The sequence below is a fragment of the Nomascus leucogenys genome, chromosome 10, assembly GCF_006542625.1.
Source record: "Nomascus leucogenys isolate Asia chromosome 10, Asia_NLE_v1, whole genome shotgun sequence".
In the NCBI taxonomy this organism is placed as follows: Eukaryota; Metazoa; Chordata; class Mammalia; order Primates; family Hylobatidae; genus Nomascus; species Nomascus leucogenys.
In genome coordinates this window covers 99,171,140-99,186,444 of record NC_044390.1, presented here as the reverse complement: position 1 = coordinate 99,186,444, position 15,305 = coordinate 99,171,140, and the positions used below count along the sequence as shown (strand labels likewise).

At 49.3% G+C, this 15,305-nt stretch overlaps 1 protein-coding gene across 1 annotated transcript in view; it reads right to left on the bottom strand.

Moving 5' to 3' along the window:
* Window positions 1-2,518: 2,518 nt before the first annotated feature.
* LOC100588328 (putative EP400-like protein) overlaps window positions 2,519-15,305 on the bottom strand; it is a 35,132-nt gene continuing 22,345 nt past the window's right edge. The window contains exons 4-7 of the mRNA XM_030821709.1: window positions 13,424-13,534; window positions 12,257-12,321; window positions 4,117-4,480; window positions 2,519-2,901 (exon numbers count right to left, since the gene is read on the bottom strand). Of these exons, the coding sequence (XP_030677569.1) occupies window positions 2,662-2,901; window positions 4,117-4,480; window positions 12,257-12,321; window positions 13,424-13,534 (780 nt within the window). The 3' untranslated portion in view covers window positions 2,519-2,661. The remainder of the gene's footprint in view (window positions 2,902-4,116; window positions 4,481-12,256; window positions 12,322-13,423; window positions 13,535-15,305) is intronic.

Below are 15,305 nucleotides of genomic sequence, written 5' to 3'. Positions count from 1 at the left end.
GTGAATATTCTGGCCAGGCACAGTGGCTCACACCTGTAATCCCAGCCCTTTGGGAGGGTGAGACAGGCAGATCACCTGAGATCGGGAGCTCAAGACCAGCCTGGCCAACATGGTGAAACCCCGTCTCTACTAAAAATACAAAAAATTAGTTGGGCCTGGTGGCACATGCCTGTAGTCCCAGCTACTGAGGAGGCTCAGACAGGAGAATTGCTTGAACCCAGGAGGTGGAGGTTGCAGTGAGCTGAGATCACCCTGTGGTACTCCAAAGCCTGGGTGACAAAACGAGACTGTCTCCAAAAAAAAAAAAAAAGTGAACATTCAGAAACTCATCATTGTAAATAATATGGCTTATTTATATTATAGGTACATAGTCCCTTATCCAAAATCCCTAGGGCCACACAGGGTTTGGAATTCAGACTATTTCAGAGAAGTAAAGTAATGATATAAGTCAAATAAGCATTGGGAAGGTGTTGGGGATGGAGTCTGGCACCCATGAACAAACACGCTGACGCTTCCATAGCAAGAGCACCGAGACACACTCACCCACCAGGACCGCAGGGCTGGCCTGGCCTCAGTGTAGGTCAGGTTTGCTGCAAAATGAGTGAGCAACACTGAGTGAGCAAAACCTTTCTGCTGTCTGAGCTTTCAGAGTTTTAGAATTGCAGATAAAGGGTGTGAATCCAAGGGACGCTGTCCTACTGATCAGACATGGTGTAACCTGCCCCATCACAGGACTCAGAGGACAGTCGAGGTGCCCTGTTCCCACACGGCAAAGCCAAAAGGCAGGTCCGGGCAGAAAAACCAAAGGCAAGACTACACGTTTCTGTTTTGATTTGAAGTCATTCCGAGAAAATTCGATTTTGAAATTGACCCTTTCTGGGTGGTCCCAAAGATCGTGACTAGATCTGTCCTCTCTGGAGGGAGACCAGAGGGAAATGCTGAGGAGACTGGAGACCGGATCCCCCGTCAAGGACACGGGCACCCTGAAGCCCCTCACCTGGAACATGAAGTTCTGACGTCACAAAGAAAACACTCACCACGTCGCTTTCATTTTCCAGTGGAGCACTTGCCTCAAAGATGCTGGAATCTTTACCTACAAAGGCATAATTCATACCGTTTTCAAGGCTTCAGTCTCATTGTGCCATGTCACAAAGCACAGGAGCATAACGATGAATTCTAACAGTTCGCCTTGGCAGTGGGCTAGAACATGACGACTGTTTGAATAAGTACATAATATTAACTTAGTTGGTTACCTCTTTTTGAATATTTATTCAAATTTAATGTCTTTTTTGTTTCTCTTGAAATTCAATTTGCAGCTTAATTTCTACTATCTAAAAGATAATCTACTATCTAAAAGAAAATCATGAATTAAAATATAAAATCATTACCTCCCAAGTGAAAACTTGAGGGCAAATTGTAGAGGAAACGTGTGTTTACCCGCGCAGTACCAGACCAGGGACGCTCGATTTCTCTGGTAGTAGAGGCGCCGTCTGCCTCCACCTGCTGGGCTCCTCCCTCCCGGCCCCGGCCTCCCTGCACGTCCTGTCCTGCAGCTGCCGGGCCACAGCTCTGACCATCTGAAGACAATCGCCGCATTGTCTGTGAGGGTCTCCACGCACACAGTAATATGGAAACATCTTGTTTTTTACAAGATATACTTATTTAATTCTGGAGAATTCCAAAGAAAGTCTATTATTTCCATTTTTAGTATCCATTCATGATACTGCTTCAATCAACAATTCTAATAATATTCAACAATAAAAAGTAAAATGAATATTCCCCTAGAAAATATCCCTTTACTGTCAGCCACAGACACTTTTTTTTTTTTTTTTTTTTTTTGAGACGGAGTTTCGCTCTTATTGCCCAGGCTGGAGTGCAATGGCACGATCTCAGCTCACCACAACCTCCGCCTCCCGGGTTCAAGCAATGCTCCCGCCTCAGCCTCCCAAGTAGCTGAGATTACAGGCACATACCACCACACCCAGCTAATTTTTGTATTTTTAGTAGAGACGGGGTTTCACCATGTTGGTTAGGCTGGTCTCCGACTCCTGACCTCATGATCCGCCCGCCTCGGCCTCCCAAAGTGCTGGGATTACAGGCATGAGCCACCGTGCCCAGCCGACACCTATGTTAATGGGCAATAAAGTCCAGATGAAACATGAACCACAATTATCACAGGGCTTTCTATGCAAACATAATTCAAGATAATCCTTCTGAATTTAGACTGTGCCATGGCCAGACATGAAATGCCAGTTGGTATGAAATTGTCCACATGGCCGGGGGTGGTGGCTCATGCCTGTAATCCCAGCACTTTGGGAGGCCAAGGCAGATGGATCACTCTGAGGTCAGAAGTTCGAGATCAGCCTGGCCAACATGGCAAAACCCCATCTCTACTAAAAATACAAAAAATTAGCTGGGCGTGGTGGCAGGTGCCTGTAATCCCCACTACTCAGGAGGCTGAGGCAGGAGAGTCAATTTAACCTGGGAGGCGGAAGTTGTAGTGAGCCGAGATTGAGCCACTGAACTCCAGCTTGAGTGACAGAGTGAGACTCTGTCTCAAAAAAAAGACTTACAGTCAGGTAAAGTCTTAGAGTTAGTGATGAAAACTCAAACATTAAATTGGCCATATTACATTTAGACATTTCCTTTTACACAATATAATTAATTCGTCAATTCTCTTTCACGATGTGATTTCCGCAAAGTACTATTCCAACCCACCTTCTTCGCAGCAGCCACCTCCCACGTCTCCTGGGCAAAGTCTGTGGCCATCCACTGCATCTCCTCCAGCAGACAGTCCCAGTGGGACTTGGGCCGTGGGGCCTCCTGCAGCTTCGGCAGACGCCTCTGGGACCACAGACCTGCTTTCCTCAGCTCCGCAATGCGCTGATGCACCTGGTTCTCCTGAAAGACAGGAGCAGCCCATCAGCTGTGAAGACAGAGACTCCAGCCCCTTTGTCACGGGCTCAGATTAAGGACCTGAATGAGGGAAGGTGGTTTCCTGGTGGTCCCCAGTGCAGACCACACTGGGTGCTGGTGGGGGGACCTGCAGTTCCCAGAGGCTGTGCACACACCCCAGATGCCCCCTGCTCTAGAATCTGAGTAGGCTGGTGCCAAAGAATCACCAGAGAAGCAGCCATGGCCAATTTTTCAGATGCCTTTACCGTCTGCCATATTATATTGAGAAACATTCCAACTTCTAATTTAAACAGCTTGTAGCAAAAGCAACTTCTTCCGCAGATAACTGAGCTCTCTCACCAGCTTGATCTGCTCTGCAATCTTGTCCTAAGGGCTCTCCCGTGGCCATAGGGCTTGGTGGGGGGATGGGGCGGGGCAGGTGGTGCTGTACTCTGGGCTCTGGACACCGTGGCCATAGCCACACCTGCAGGTCTGAATGCACCTGGAGAGGCAGCTTTGTGACTTGCTAGAGGGGGTGCCACTTGTCTGCACGGAGCAGATGGAAAGGGGTGCTGCTGGCCAGGCGCGGTGGCTCACGCCTGTAATCCCAGCACTTTGGGAGGCCAAGGCAGGCGGATCACGAGGTCAGGAGATCGAGACCATCCTGGCTAACACAGTGAAACCCCGTCTCTACTAAAAATACAAAAAAAAACAGCCAGGCCTGGTGGTGGGCGCCTGTAGTCCCAGCTACTCGGGAGGCTGAGGCAGGAGAATGGCGTGAACCTGGGAGGCCAAGCTTTCAGTGAGCCAAGATCGTGCCACTGCACTCCAGCCTGGGCAACAGAGCGAGACTCCGCCTAAAAAAAAAAAAAGAAAAAGAAAAAAAAGAAAGGGGTGCTGCCCGCAGGAGCCGAGGGCAGACGAGGTGACAGGGGCAGAGTGTTTGCAACAAGTGGTTACCCTCAAGGGCAGCAAGCAACCGGTCATTAACGCATTCAGTTCTCAATTCCAGTAAAACCGGCTGACTTAACGGCCCTCACCATTTCATCAGAAGTGCTTAGTAGGGGAAAAACACTGAACAAGTTAGACCTAGTCCTTTACACTCACTGGAAACACAGATTCCTGGGGAAGCACAGACCACCGAGAATATTCTGGCACGGCAGCCCATGTGGGTCAGGACTCAGCCCGTGTCTGGGTTTGGAGGGCAGCCCCTTTGGGTACCTGGGATGGTGCCGCAGGCGGAGGCTGGTGGGCCTGGGGATCTCCCTGTCGGGAGGTGGAGCTAAACAGCCTGCCTGGTGGCGCCGAGAGCTGGCCTGGCAGGAAAAGTGGCGGCGCTGCGATTGGCTGCTGGGTCCTTCCCTGGACAGAGAGCTGTGCTTGTGGCTCTGTCGCCTGCTGCTGGGAGACCTGCAAAGACGCTGCAGCGCGGACCCCGGCCGGGGCAGCCTCCGGGGCAGCTGTGGCAATGGGGTGTGCAAGCTGGCGGCGTTCTGCACGGGAGGCCCCGTGGAGGGGTCGTACTGCTGCTGCCTCTGTCTCTGTCCAACGAGCTGCGCGGCCTGCGGCGTGGGGGGCATTCCTCCTGCAAATGCAAAGAAAGTCAAGCCCAGCTCTCCCAGTGTCTCAAAGCAAAACAGACGTGACCTTAAGAAATCAGGGAGTCCACTCCTCCCCAAACCGAATAATGTCCCAAGTGTCCCTTGACAGATGATAGGTAAAGAGAATGAGGCCTTAGCGAGGAAGGAAATCCTGCCACGTGCCACCGCGTGCATGAGCCCCGAGGACCTTCCGCTGAGTGCCACGAGCCAGACACAGAGGGGCAGATCCTGCCTGTCCCACTGACATGGGGTCCCTGGAGCACTCAGAGCCATGGGGACAGCAAGCGGACCGGGGGTGCCCAGCGGAGGGGCGGGGCATCCTTGTTTCACGGGGGCAGCGTTTCCGTTTGGGAAGCTGGAAATCTTCTGGCGGTGGACGCAGGTGACAGCTGCACAGCAACGTGAATGTGCTTCATGCCACTGAGCTGTGACTTAAAATGGTAAAACAAAAGCCAACCAGAAAAACTCCAAGGAGTAACATTTGAATCATTATTATTATTTTAGAAATAAGGGCTCACTCCATCACCCAGGCTGGCATGCAGTGGAGCAATCACAGCCTTGTCTCTGCAGCCTTGACCCCTGTGCTCAAAGCGATCCTTGTGCCTCCGCCTCCCAAAGTGCTGGGATTCCAGGCTGAGCCGCCGCAACCTTCAAACACAGGTTTTAAAAAATCATTTTTACAGTAGTTGTTCCAGTCCTAAAAATAGCCAATATAAAAGATTTGATTTTACATTTTACAACCAAAAAAGATAGAAATCTCTAGAATCTAGGCAGTGGCTAAACTATCAATTTGGCCCCATCATTCCTTTTCAGGCCCATGGTCCTGAAGGGACCTCCTTCCTCCCACTCGAGAGAACTCTCAGCAGCAGATGAGGGCGGCCAATACCATGGCCTGTGATTGGAGGGTGCCTGCCTCTGGCTGCCCTGTGATTGGAGGACGCCCGCCTCTGTGCTGCCCTGTGATTGGAGGGTGCCTGTCTCTGGCTGCCCTGTGATTGGAGGGCGTTGGCCTGTGACTGGAGGGCGCCCTCCCCTGCGCTGGCCTGTGACTGGAGGGTGCCCGCCTCTGCGCTGGCCTGTGATTGGAGGGTTCCCGCCTCTGGGCGCGCTTTTCCTCCTCTGGTGATCTGCAACCGCACACCTCACATCACAGCCCCCACCTTGCCTCACCGCCCCCACGCGGGGAGAAGGCGATAGCCGTGCCCTTTACTCTGGGGGCTCCGTGCTCCTGGATGGCGACTCCCCAGGCCCGGCCCACCTGCCCGCCCTGCAGCTGCAATGCTCCTGGCTCACATCCTGCCCAGCAGCTGCAGCCTGAAGGCCTCGACGAGCACCTGCCTCGGGGCGTGCACGTGGTGCAGCCTCTGCCACCAACCCTCCTCAGGCGGCGCGGTCAGAAGCGCCCACTCTGTTCTAGCAGCGGCGCAGCTTCTGCACCTCAGCACCGTCTGCGAGGGACTCTGCCTTGAGGACACCGGACCACCTTCCCTGACCACCTTCTGTCCCAAGGGCAGAGCGGAGCGCGGGGCACGCCAGGCCCTGCCTTCCCCAGGGAGGCACAGACACAGGCGACCTGACGGGAGTGGGCGCTCTGAGGACCAGGGAGAGCAAACAGGGCGGCACAGGGCGGGCGCCAGGGCGGCAAAGGCCTCTCCGAGGTGGGCCGTGGAGTCAAGACCTGAATAAAGAGAAGGGAGCAGTCGGGAGCTGGTACGGGCAAAGGCAGGGGGTGGCGGTCACGCATCTCTGCGTACTCGCGCCTCGCCACTCGCGAGTCTCTGTAAATATCTGCTGAAGGAGGGCATCGATGTGACTCATCATCATGGACCGGTTTCCCGGGTCTCTAGGCACAGACTGATACGCACGTACGTATACATATTCTAATAGCGGTATTTTCTGATGTGTTTTCCTTGAAAACTACGGTGTATTCTATAAGCAATGCAAACTTGCAAAAATTAAATACAAAAAACAATAGATGCTGGCGAGGACGTGGAGAACAGGGAACACTGTACACTGCTGGTGGGAGTGTAAATTAGCGTAGCCTCTATGGAAAATAGAATGGAGGTTCCTCCAAAAACTAAAAATACAACTACCGTCCAATCCAGTAGTCCCACTCCTGGGTGTATATCCAAAGGGAAATAAATCATTCTACTGAAGTGCTACCTGCGCTCGCATGTTTACTGCAACACAATTCACAACAGCAAAGACACGGAATCAACCTAAGTGCCCATCAACAGACAACTGGATAAGAAGATGTGCTGCGCACATACACAGTGGAATACCGTCCAGCCATAAAAAAGAATGCAACGGTCCTTCGCAGCAACATGGATGCAAACAGAGGCCATCATCCTAAGTGAAACAACTCGGACACAGAAAGACAAACACTGCACATTCGCACCTGTAAGCGGGAGCTAACTCACACGTCCACACAGATGTACAGTGTGGAATGAGAGACACTGGAGACTTGGAAGGGTACAGGGTGAGGGGAGGGTAGATGCTGGGAAATTACTTAGTGGGTATGATTACGTTATTCCGATAACGGATGCACTGAAAGCCCAGACTTCGCCACCACGAAGTATGTCCATGCAACAAAACTGCTCCTGTACCCCATACGTTTATAGCGAAAAAGTTGGATATGTTAAAAAAAATTAAAGCTTGCCATTAAACTTATAGAATATTAATTTTCTAGTATGGTATTAACTGACATTATGTGCTTACAACATGGTGCCGTGCTAAGCACCTTACAGATATAACAGTCCTCCGAACACTTGAAAAGTGTAATTATCACTATTGCTCCCATTTTACAGATGAGACAACTGAGAGGGGTGAGGTGACGCCACATGGCCACATCCCCAGAGCCAGCAAGGGCAGGGCTGAGCACACTGCAGCCCGCACTCCAAGCATCACAGCATGGGCCCCACCGAGCAAACAACAGTGCATGTGAAGACAGCCTGAGATCATCAGAGAGAAAAAGAGAATGCTTCTACTTGGAAAAAGTTAGGAAAATACGTGAAAACTCTTGATAGTTTGGTTTTTAATCACCCGTAGGAGAAACTGTGAGTCTGCACAGACACTGCCAGCCTGTGCCCAGGTCTGGGTCAATAAACAGGTGCAAGGGCTCACTCTGCCCAGGAACAATCAACAGATGACAGAGTGTGCAGTAGCTTCAGAGCCTCAGAGCTCAGAGCTTCAGAGCTTTTGGCTCCCGGCTCCCGGCTCCCACAGCCCACTCCTGGACTAGTACCTGCCAGGTGCTTTGTCACACAGATACTTTGTGCTGTCGGCATTAACTGCTGGAGAGGAACACCTGATGTCACCTCCAGGTGCTGTAAACCCATCCCAGGATGGCCCACTTGTAGGTGAGGCCTCTGACATCAAAGGAGAATCTGTGACATCAAATCCAATCACAGCACAGTGAGCCACGTTCCACCTTCAAAGTTCATGCTGGTGAAGTTATCCCTGGTGCAGAACATGGAAATAGCACAGAACGCACTGTGGGCAGGACATCCTCTCTCTGATCCTCACCAGGAAGGAAGGCAGTCTCAGGCCTGGGTGGGACCAAGCTCTTGAGGCACCCATCTTGCATTGCTCTGAGTCCATGCCCACTGCCGAGTGGCCTGCTCCCAGGGATCCTGCTATCAAGGCGGGTGGCTGGACAGTGAGTTCCGGGACACTCACATGCCAGATTCTGATGTGCCTGGCTGGCATGGGGAAGCTCCTGGGCACAGAGCTGAGGCCCAGGCCCTGCCACTACATGAGTGCCCATGGCCTCCCCAGGCCCGCTCCCATGCCTCCAGCTCAAGGCACTAAGTGGCCAAAATGATGGCTGAGTGTAAAGTCACTTTGCTCTAAGCAAGAACTGAGAGGAGGCACAGGGGTGACCCCGTGAGCCCACAGAAGCCATTTGGTACATATTTGTTGACTTACTTAAAATGAAAAAAGTTGGAAAATACACTGCTAGAAGGCTTGCACGGTTTCCTTTTTGTTTGCAGGCTGGCTTCATGCTGGGTGACTGCTACATACCTGTGGGCACCAGTGTTCACTGCCTCTTAGATGCTTCCATTTTTATGGAATTCACATCTCCAGGTACTGGAGTCCCCATATGTATTTGCTATTAGAAGACAAAAATTATGGGAAGTATAAATGTGTGTTAACTTATATCACACTGATTTTAAAATAAGTATTTCTCCACTGTCTCTTCAATTTCTATGACAAAGAACATGATATCACAGCTTAGAGCTATTGGCCAGTGATCATAAACTCAAAAAAAACCCATATTAGCCTTTGAATTTGACAGAAAGGAACAAAAATAATCTTTTCATCATTTAGTGCTTTTCTGTGTACCACTTGCTAAAGGCAGCACAACAGAACCAGGCTTCAGAAGTAGTAGGTAGATAAGAAATCTAAGTCACAACTGTTAACCAAAAGCAGAAGCCAGAATTAAAACACCAGAGGTATCCATGTGAAAACTAAATCTAGAGCTTAGAAAAATAGTTGTATAAACTAAGGCAAAAATGACAATGTCAAAATATTTGTGGAAAGAAATAAAACTCTAAGTCTATAATATGTCTTCACCAAAAAACAGAAGGCTTATGTGGATTTGACAACAAACAAAATCTTAGTAACTGGAGAATAATGTGAAAAGAAAAATGTCTAAATGTTTACTGAGTAGAAAGCAGACTTAGGTTTTATAAAATTCACCATACATGAAAATGCGTTGTACTCTCAACTCTAACTGAAATGAGGACAAAGCCACACAGGCCCCTGCAGAGGTGTCCCACACACAAGCACTGGAGCTGCTCTAGGCATTGCTTTCCATCTGTTTGCTTGGGAGAAGTTGTAATAAACCTTTCCCCCAACAAGCGCAGACCCTCAGGCCTTGCCTCATCATCTGGGGGACTGCGTCCTGCATCTGTGACAGTCACTTCCGGGACACATCTCCTGGCATGGGTCCTCAGGGACAGCCTCAGAATCAACTCCTCAGAGGGATCTGCAGCATCTGTAAATACACTGATTGCTATTTTTGGGATATTGGGATATGAAATGTATATGTATTGATTCTCAGGCATTTTTATCATATAAAACAACATTTGTTTCAATATCCTCGTATATGAGCCCTTCCTCGAGCAAAATGTTAAGTTTCAGAGACCAAAATAGAATGGAGATTTGGCCGGGCGTGGTAGCTCATGTCTGCAATCCCAGCACTTTGGGAGGCCGAGATGGGCAGATTACTTGAGCTCAGGAATTCGAGACCAGCTCGGGCAACATGGTGAAATCCCATCTCTACAAAAAAAATACAAAAATTAGCCTGCTCTTCATACGGTGAACAAATGGAGGACCGCTAAGCCTCAGTCTGGGGCCAAACTGAGCACATGACAGAGAGTGCCTCTGTCCAGAGTGTCCCCAGAGGGCACCCTCCCATGGCACGCACAGCACCTAGCCCACCTGCATCTGCATCTCCCTAATTGGCCTGCACGGCTTGGTTGAGAAGTAAATGCATGCAGAGCTCCGCCTCCGTTGTATTCTTGCCAGAAATGTTCAGCCTAAGTCAGCAGTGAGAAACGGAACACCCAGGCTGTGATAGGCTGTGATAGCCTCTGCAGAGCAACTGGCCTTCAAAACATCAGTGTCGGGAGAGAAAGAAAAGCAGACCCAGGCAGGAACATGCCTCGAGAGGTGTGGATGCTGGTAAGCCTGACAGGAGGGCTGTGGTCATGTGGGACATGTTCTTGTTGGGAGATAGACCACAAAGGATCCAGGGGTAAACAATCGTGACTGTAACAACTTTAAAATGTGTGGAGATAGACAGACAGGTAGAACATATACATGCGGCAAAATATTAACAACCGGTGAGTTTACCATTCGCTCTACTGCTCTTTCAACATTTTCAATAATTGAAATTTTTCACAATAAGAAATTGGAAAAAAGAGCCAGGCATGGTGGCTCATGCCTGTAATCCCAGCACTTTGGGAGGCTGAGGCGGGCAGATCACTTGGGGTCAGGAGTTCGAGACTAGCCTGGCCAACATGGTGAAACCCCCTCTGTGCTAAAATACAAAAATTAGCCAGGCATGGCGGCACATACCTATAATCTCAGCTACTCGGGAGGCTGAGACATGAGAATTGCTTGAACCTGGGAGGTGGAGATTGCAGTGAGCCGAGATCACACCACTACACTACAGCCTGGGTGAGAGAGGGAGACTCTGTCTCAAAAGAATATATAAATAAAGAAATTGGAGAAAAGAAAATTGACACTGCCCATAGCCAGTTTGTTTGGAGAATCACACTGAACTCAACCTGTCTTCTCAACATTAAGAACATGACGTGAGAAGAGTAGGGTAGAGCAGCCCTGTGTTCTGTCTGGGTCCTTGCGCTTGCTGGGGTCAGGCCAGAGGTGCCAGCCCTGCCGGCCACAGGTGCAGCACACTGGGCCACCCCACAGCCTGCATCCTGCTCCCAGGAGCCCGTGCATCCCTCCACACTCTTCCTATGGGATTCCGCATATGTCACCAATGCCATTTGTTACTCTGAGTTGTTTTTTCAAATGCTGTCTCCCTCACTAGTCAATTTTGAACCATCAACAGTGCCAGCTGATTAACAGATTAAAACTCTAAATGTCCTTTTTTTTTTTTTTTTTTGAGATGGAGTCTCGCTCTCATTGCCCAGGCTGGAGTGCAGTGGCACAATCTTGGCTCACTGCAACCTCCACCTCCTAGATTCAAGTGATTCTGTTGCCTCAGCCTCCCAAGTAGCTGGGATTACAGGTGCCCGCCACAAAGCCCGGCTAATTTTTGCATTTTTAGTAGAGATGGGGTTTCACCATGTTGGCCAGGCTGATCTCAAACTCCTGACATCAGGTAATCTGCCCGCCTCAGCCTCCCAAAGTGCTGAGATTACAGGTGTGAGCCACTGTGCCCAGCCAACTCTAAATGTCTTTAGCCATACGTACATGCATAGCCAGTAATATTTTTCTATTACATTATAAAGCATACAGCACACCTATTAGGGTGGCCACTATTAAAAAAATGTACAAGGCCGGGCGCGGTGGCTCACGCCTGTAATCCCAGCACTTTGGGAGGCCGAGGCGGGCGGATCACGAGGTCAGGAGATCGAGACCATCCTGGCCAACACAGTGAAACCACGTCTCTACTAAAAATACAAAAAATTAGCCGGGCGTGGTGGTGGGCGCCTGTAGTCCCAGGTACTCGGGAGGCTGAGGCAGAAGAATGGCTTGAACCGGGGAGGTGGAGCTTGCAGTGAGCCGAGATTGCGCCACTGCACTCCAGCCTGGGCGACAGAGCAAGACTCCGTCTCAAAAAAAAAAAAAAAAAAAAAAAAAAATGTACAAGCATTGGCAAGAAAACTTTCAAGCAAGAAAACCCTCGTTCTTGCTGGTGGGATGTAAACTGGTGCAGCTATTATGAAAATGGCATGGACTTTCCTAAACAGTTAAACACAGAGTTACTGTGTGACCCAGCAATTCCACTCTGGGTATATGCCCCAGAGAACTGAAAGCAGGACCTTGAAGAGATACCTGTACGCCTGTCTTCAGGGCAGCACTGTTCACAATAGCTGAAATGTGGAAGTAACCCAAGTGTCCACCAAGAGATGGATCAACACATGCAGTCCACCCATCCCATGGAGTAGGATTCAGCCTTCAAAACGAAGGAAATTCTGTTACAGGCTACAATGTGGATGCACTCTGAAGACACGATGCTGAGTTCAGACAGAAAAGGACAAACACTGTATGATTCCACTTACTTAGGTCGCTGGAGAAGTGCATTCCAATCTGCAGAGACAGACAGTACAGTGGTGGGTGCCAGGGGCTGGGGGAGGGGGAATGGGGAGTTAGCATTTCATAGGGGCAGAGTTTCAGTCTGAGAAGATGAAAATGTTCTGGAGATGGATGCTGGTGATGGCCACACAACAATATGAAGGTGCTTCATGCCACCGAACTGTACACTTAAAAATGGGTAAAATGGGAACTGTTATGTATATTTTAACATAATTTTTAAAACATGTTTTTAAGTATATAGAAATGTTGACTGGGTGCAGTGGCTCACACCTATAATCCCAGTACTTTGGGAGGCTGAGGCGGCGGATCACCTGAGGTCAGGAGTTCGAGACCAGCCTGGGCAACATGGTGAAACCCCATCTCTACTAAATACAAAAAATTTAGCCGGGTATGGTGGCTCGTGCCTGTAATCCCAGCTACTCAGGAGGCTGACGCAGGAGAGCTGCTTGAACCCGGGAGGCGGAGGTTGCAGTGAACTGAGATTGCACCCTGCACTCCAGCCTGGGCAATAGAGCAGGATTCCATCAAAAAGAAAGAAAGAAAGATAGGAAGAGAGGAGAGGAGAGGAGAGGAGAGGAGAGGAGAGGAGAGGAGAGGAGAGGGGAGAGGAGGGGAGAGGAGGGGAGAGGAGAGAGATAACTGAGTTGCAGTTTCCAGGAACTTCCTTGTATTCTCTAATCTAAAATCATTGTTTTTTGCTACTCATCCCCTAGAATATGTTTAAAGAACAAAATCAACTCCCTATAGCAAGAAAATAATGTAGAAACTCTGTTTGTTTAAAAGCAGACAAAGGGGGAAAAAAAAGAGAAACGTCCAAAGAGGCCACAATTGTACAGAAGCAATGAAAAATGCAAATATATCAGAAAAGCAAATGCAAATGAAAAACATTCCAGCAGAAAAGTTAACAGAACTAATGATCAGAGACAAACACTTTTAATTTCAGTAACAGTAGGGAAAAATAACAGCATCCATGCATTAAAACTAAGAGCCTTCACAAAGACGTCTCAAGATGTATTTTGAACAACAGAGGACAGGCTCTTGGGACACCTCTGGGTCCTGCCTCAGAACATCGAGTCCTCAAATCCGAGTGAGGAAAGTCTGGGGAGCTGCATTGTGGAGCCATCAGAAAGTACCTGGGGCGGCTGCTGCTGGGCTGGAAAAGCCGCAGAAGTCCTCGGCGATAGCTGGGTTGCTATGGCAACAGGAGTCCCAGGCTGCCCGTGCTTTCTGGCCACAACCTTTACCTGAGAGGGAATATTCAAACAGAAGGGAGGAAGAAGGGAAAATAATGTTTTTTGTTTTTTTTTTTTGAGGCGGAGTCTCGCTCTGTCGCCCAGGCTAGAGTGCAATGGGCGCGATCTCGGCTCACTGCAAGCTCCACCTCCTGGGTTCACGCCATTCTCCTGCCTCAGCTTCTCGAGTAGCTGGGACTACAGGCGTGTGCCACCTCGCCCGGCTAATTTTTTGTATTTTCAGTAGAGACGGGGTTTCACTGTGTTAGCCAGGATGGTCTCGATCTCCTGACCTCATGATCTGCCCGCCTCGGCCTCCCAAAGTGCTGGGATTACAGGCGTGAGCCACCGCACCCGGCCGGAAAATAATGTTTAAGCTTTGCAAAGTTGATCACCACCTGCACATCCCATGCAGCTGGCGGCCTCAGCCGCTAATAGAGGGGCACGGAGACACTTGGCTCGCTGATGCAATTTAAGGCCTCATAGGGCTGGAAAGAACAAATCTGGCCCTAGGCACTGAAGCTTTGTTTGAAGCCCAGTTTAAACCTCAATCTGTGGCTGGCAGGTAGCCACGGTCAGGCTACACAGGCCGTGTCCACACAGCTTCACGCAGGAGCCCAGTGGCAGTGTCAGAGGGTGGTCGACCCCTCACGGCAGGGGCTGCAGATGCCTGAGGAGGCCACGGCGGGGCATGGGGAAGAATGACAAAAAACACTCCCACTGAAAATGTGTCATTTCTTAAAAACACACTTTGATAAAACAGAAAGACAAGTTAATCTGCATCTCCATAATGACAGCTTCTTAGAGTAAGCAAACCAAAGAATCTTTCCAGATACATTAACTGCTTCACGTCCAGGCTAATCAAATGGGAATACCCTTGAAATTAAATGAACTCAAAGTCAAACGGCACTTTACAGCTTAAAATCATAGAGAGAAATACAAGAAAATAGAAACTGGTTCTTACTTCTGGCTGACAGGTCTAAAAAAAAAAAAGGAAAAGAAAAAGAAACTGGTTCTTCTGGCTAAATATGTCCAGAAGGCTAAATATAAACAAGCACATATAATCATAGATAATCAAAACCAAACCTTAATTATTTGTCAGTACCCTGGAATAAATTAACACTTTAAAAATAATAAATCAGATAGTAAATCTTATGTTTTGTATATGTTACCACAATTAAATGTTTTCTTTTTTTTTTTTTTTTTTGAGATGGAGTCTCACTCTGTGGCCCAGGCTGGAGTGCAGTGGCGCGATCTCGGCTCACTGCAAGCTCTGCCTCCCGGGTTCACACCATTCTCCTGCCTCAGCCTCCCGAGTAGCCGGGACTACAGGCGCCTGCCACCACGCCCGGCTAATTTTTGGTATTTTTAGTAGAGACGGGGTTTCACCATGTTAGCCAAGATGGTCTCGATCTCCTGACCTCGTGATCCGCCTGCCTCGGCCTCCCAAAGTGCTGGGATTACAGGCGTGAGCCACCGCGCCCGGCCCACAATTAAATGTTTTAAAGAAATCAAATAGCGGCCGGGCATGGTGGCTCACGCCTGTAATCTCAACGCTTTGTGAGGCCGAGGCAGGTGGATCACGAGGTCAGCACCAATTCCCCAAGTAAAAAACCCATAGGCAAATGTACCTAATTAGTTTAAATAATTTGGATGAATTCAATACTTACTAGCCCCCAAATATTTTATAGCTCTAATGAAGTTTGGTAACAGGAATCATGTTACAGAGTCGACCTAAATACACAACAAGCAGCTGGAATGTGAGCAATATTACACAGAGGAA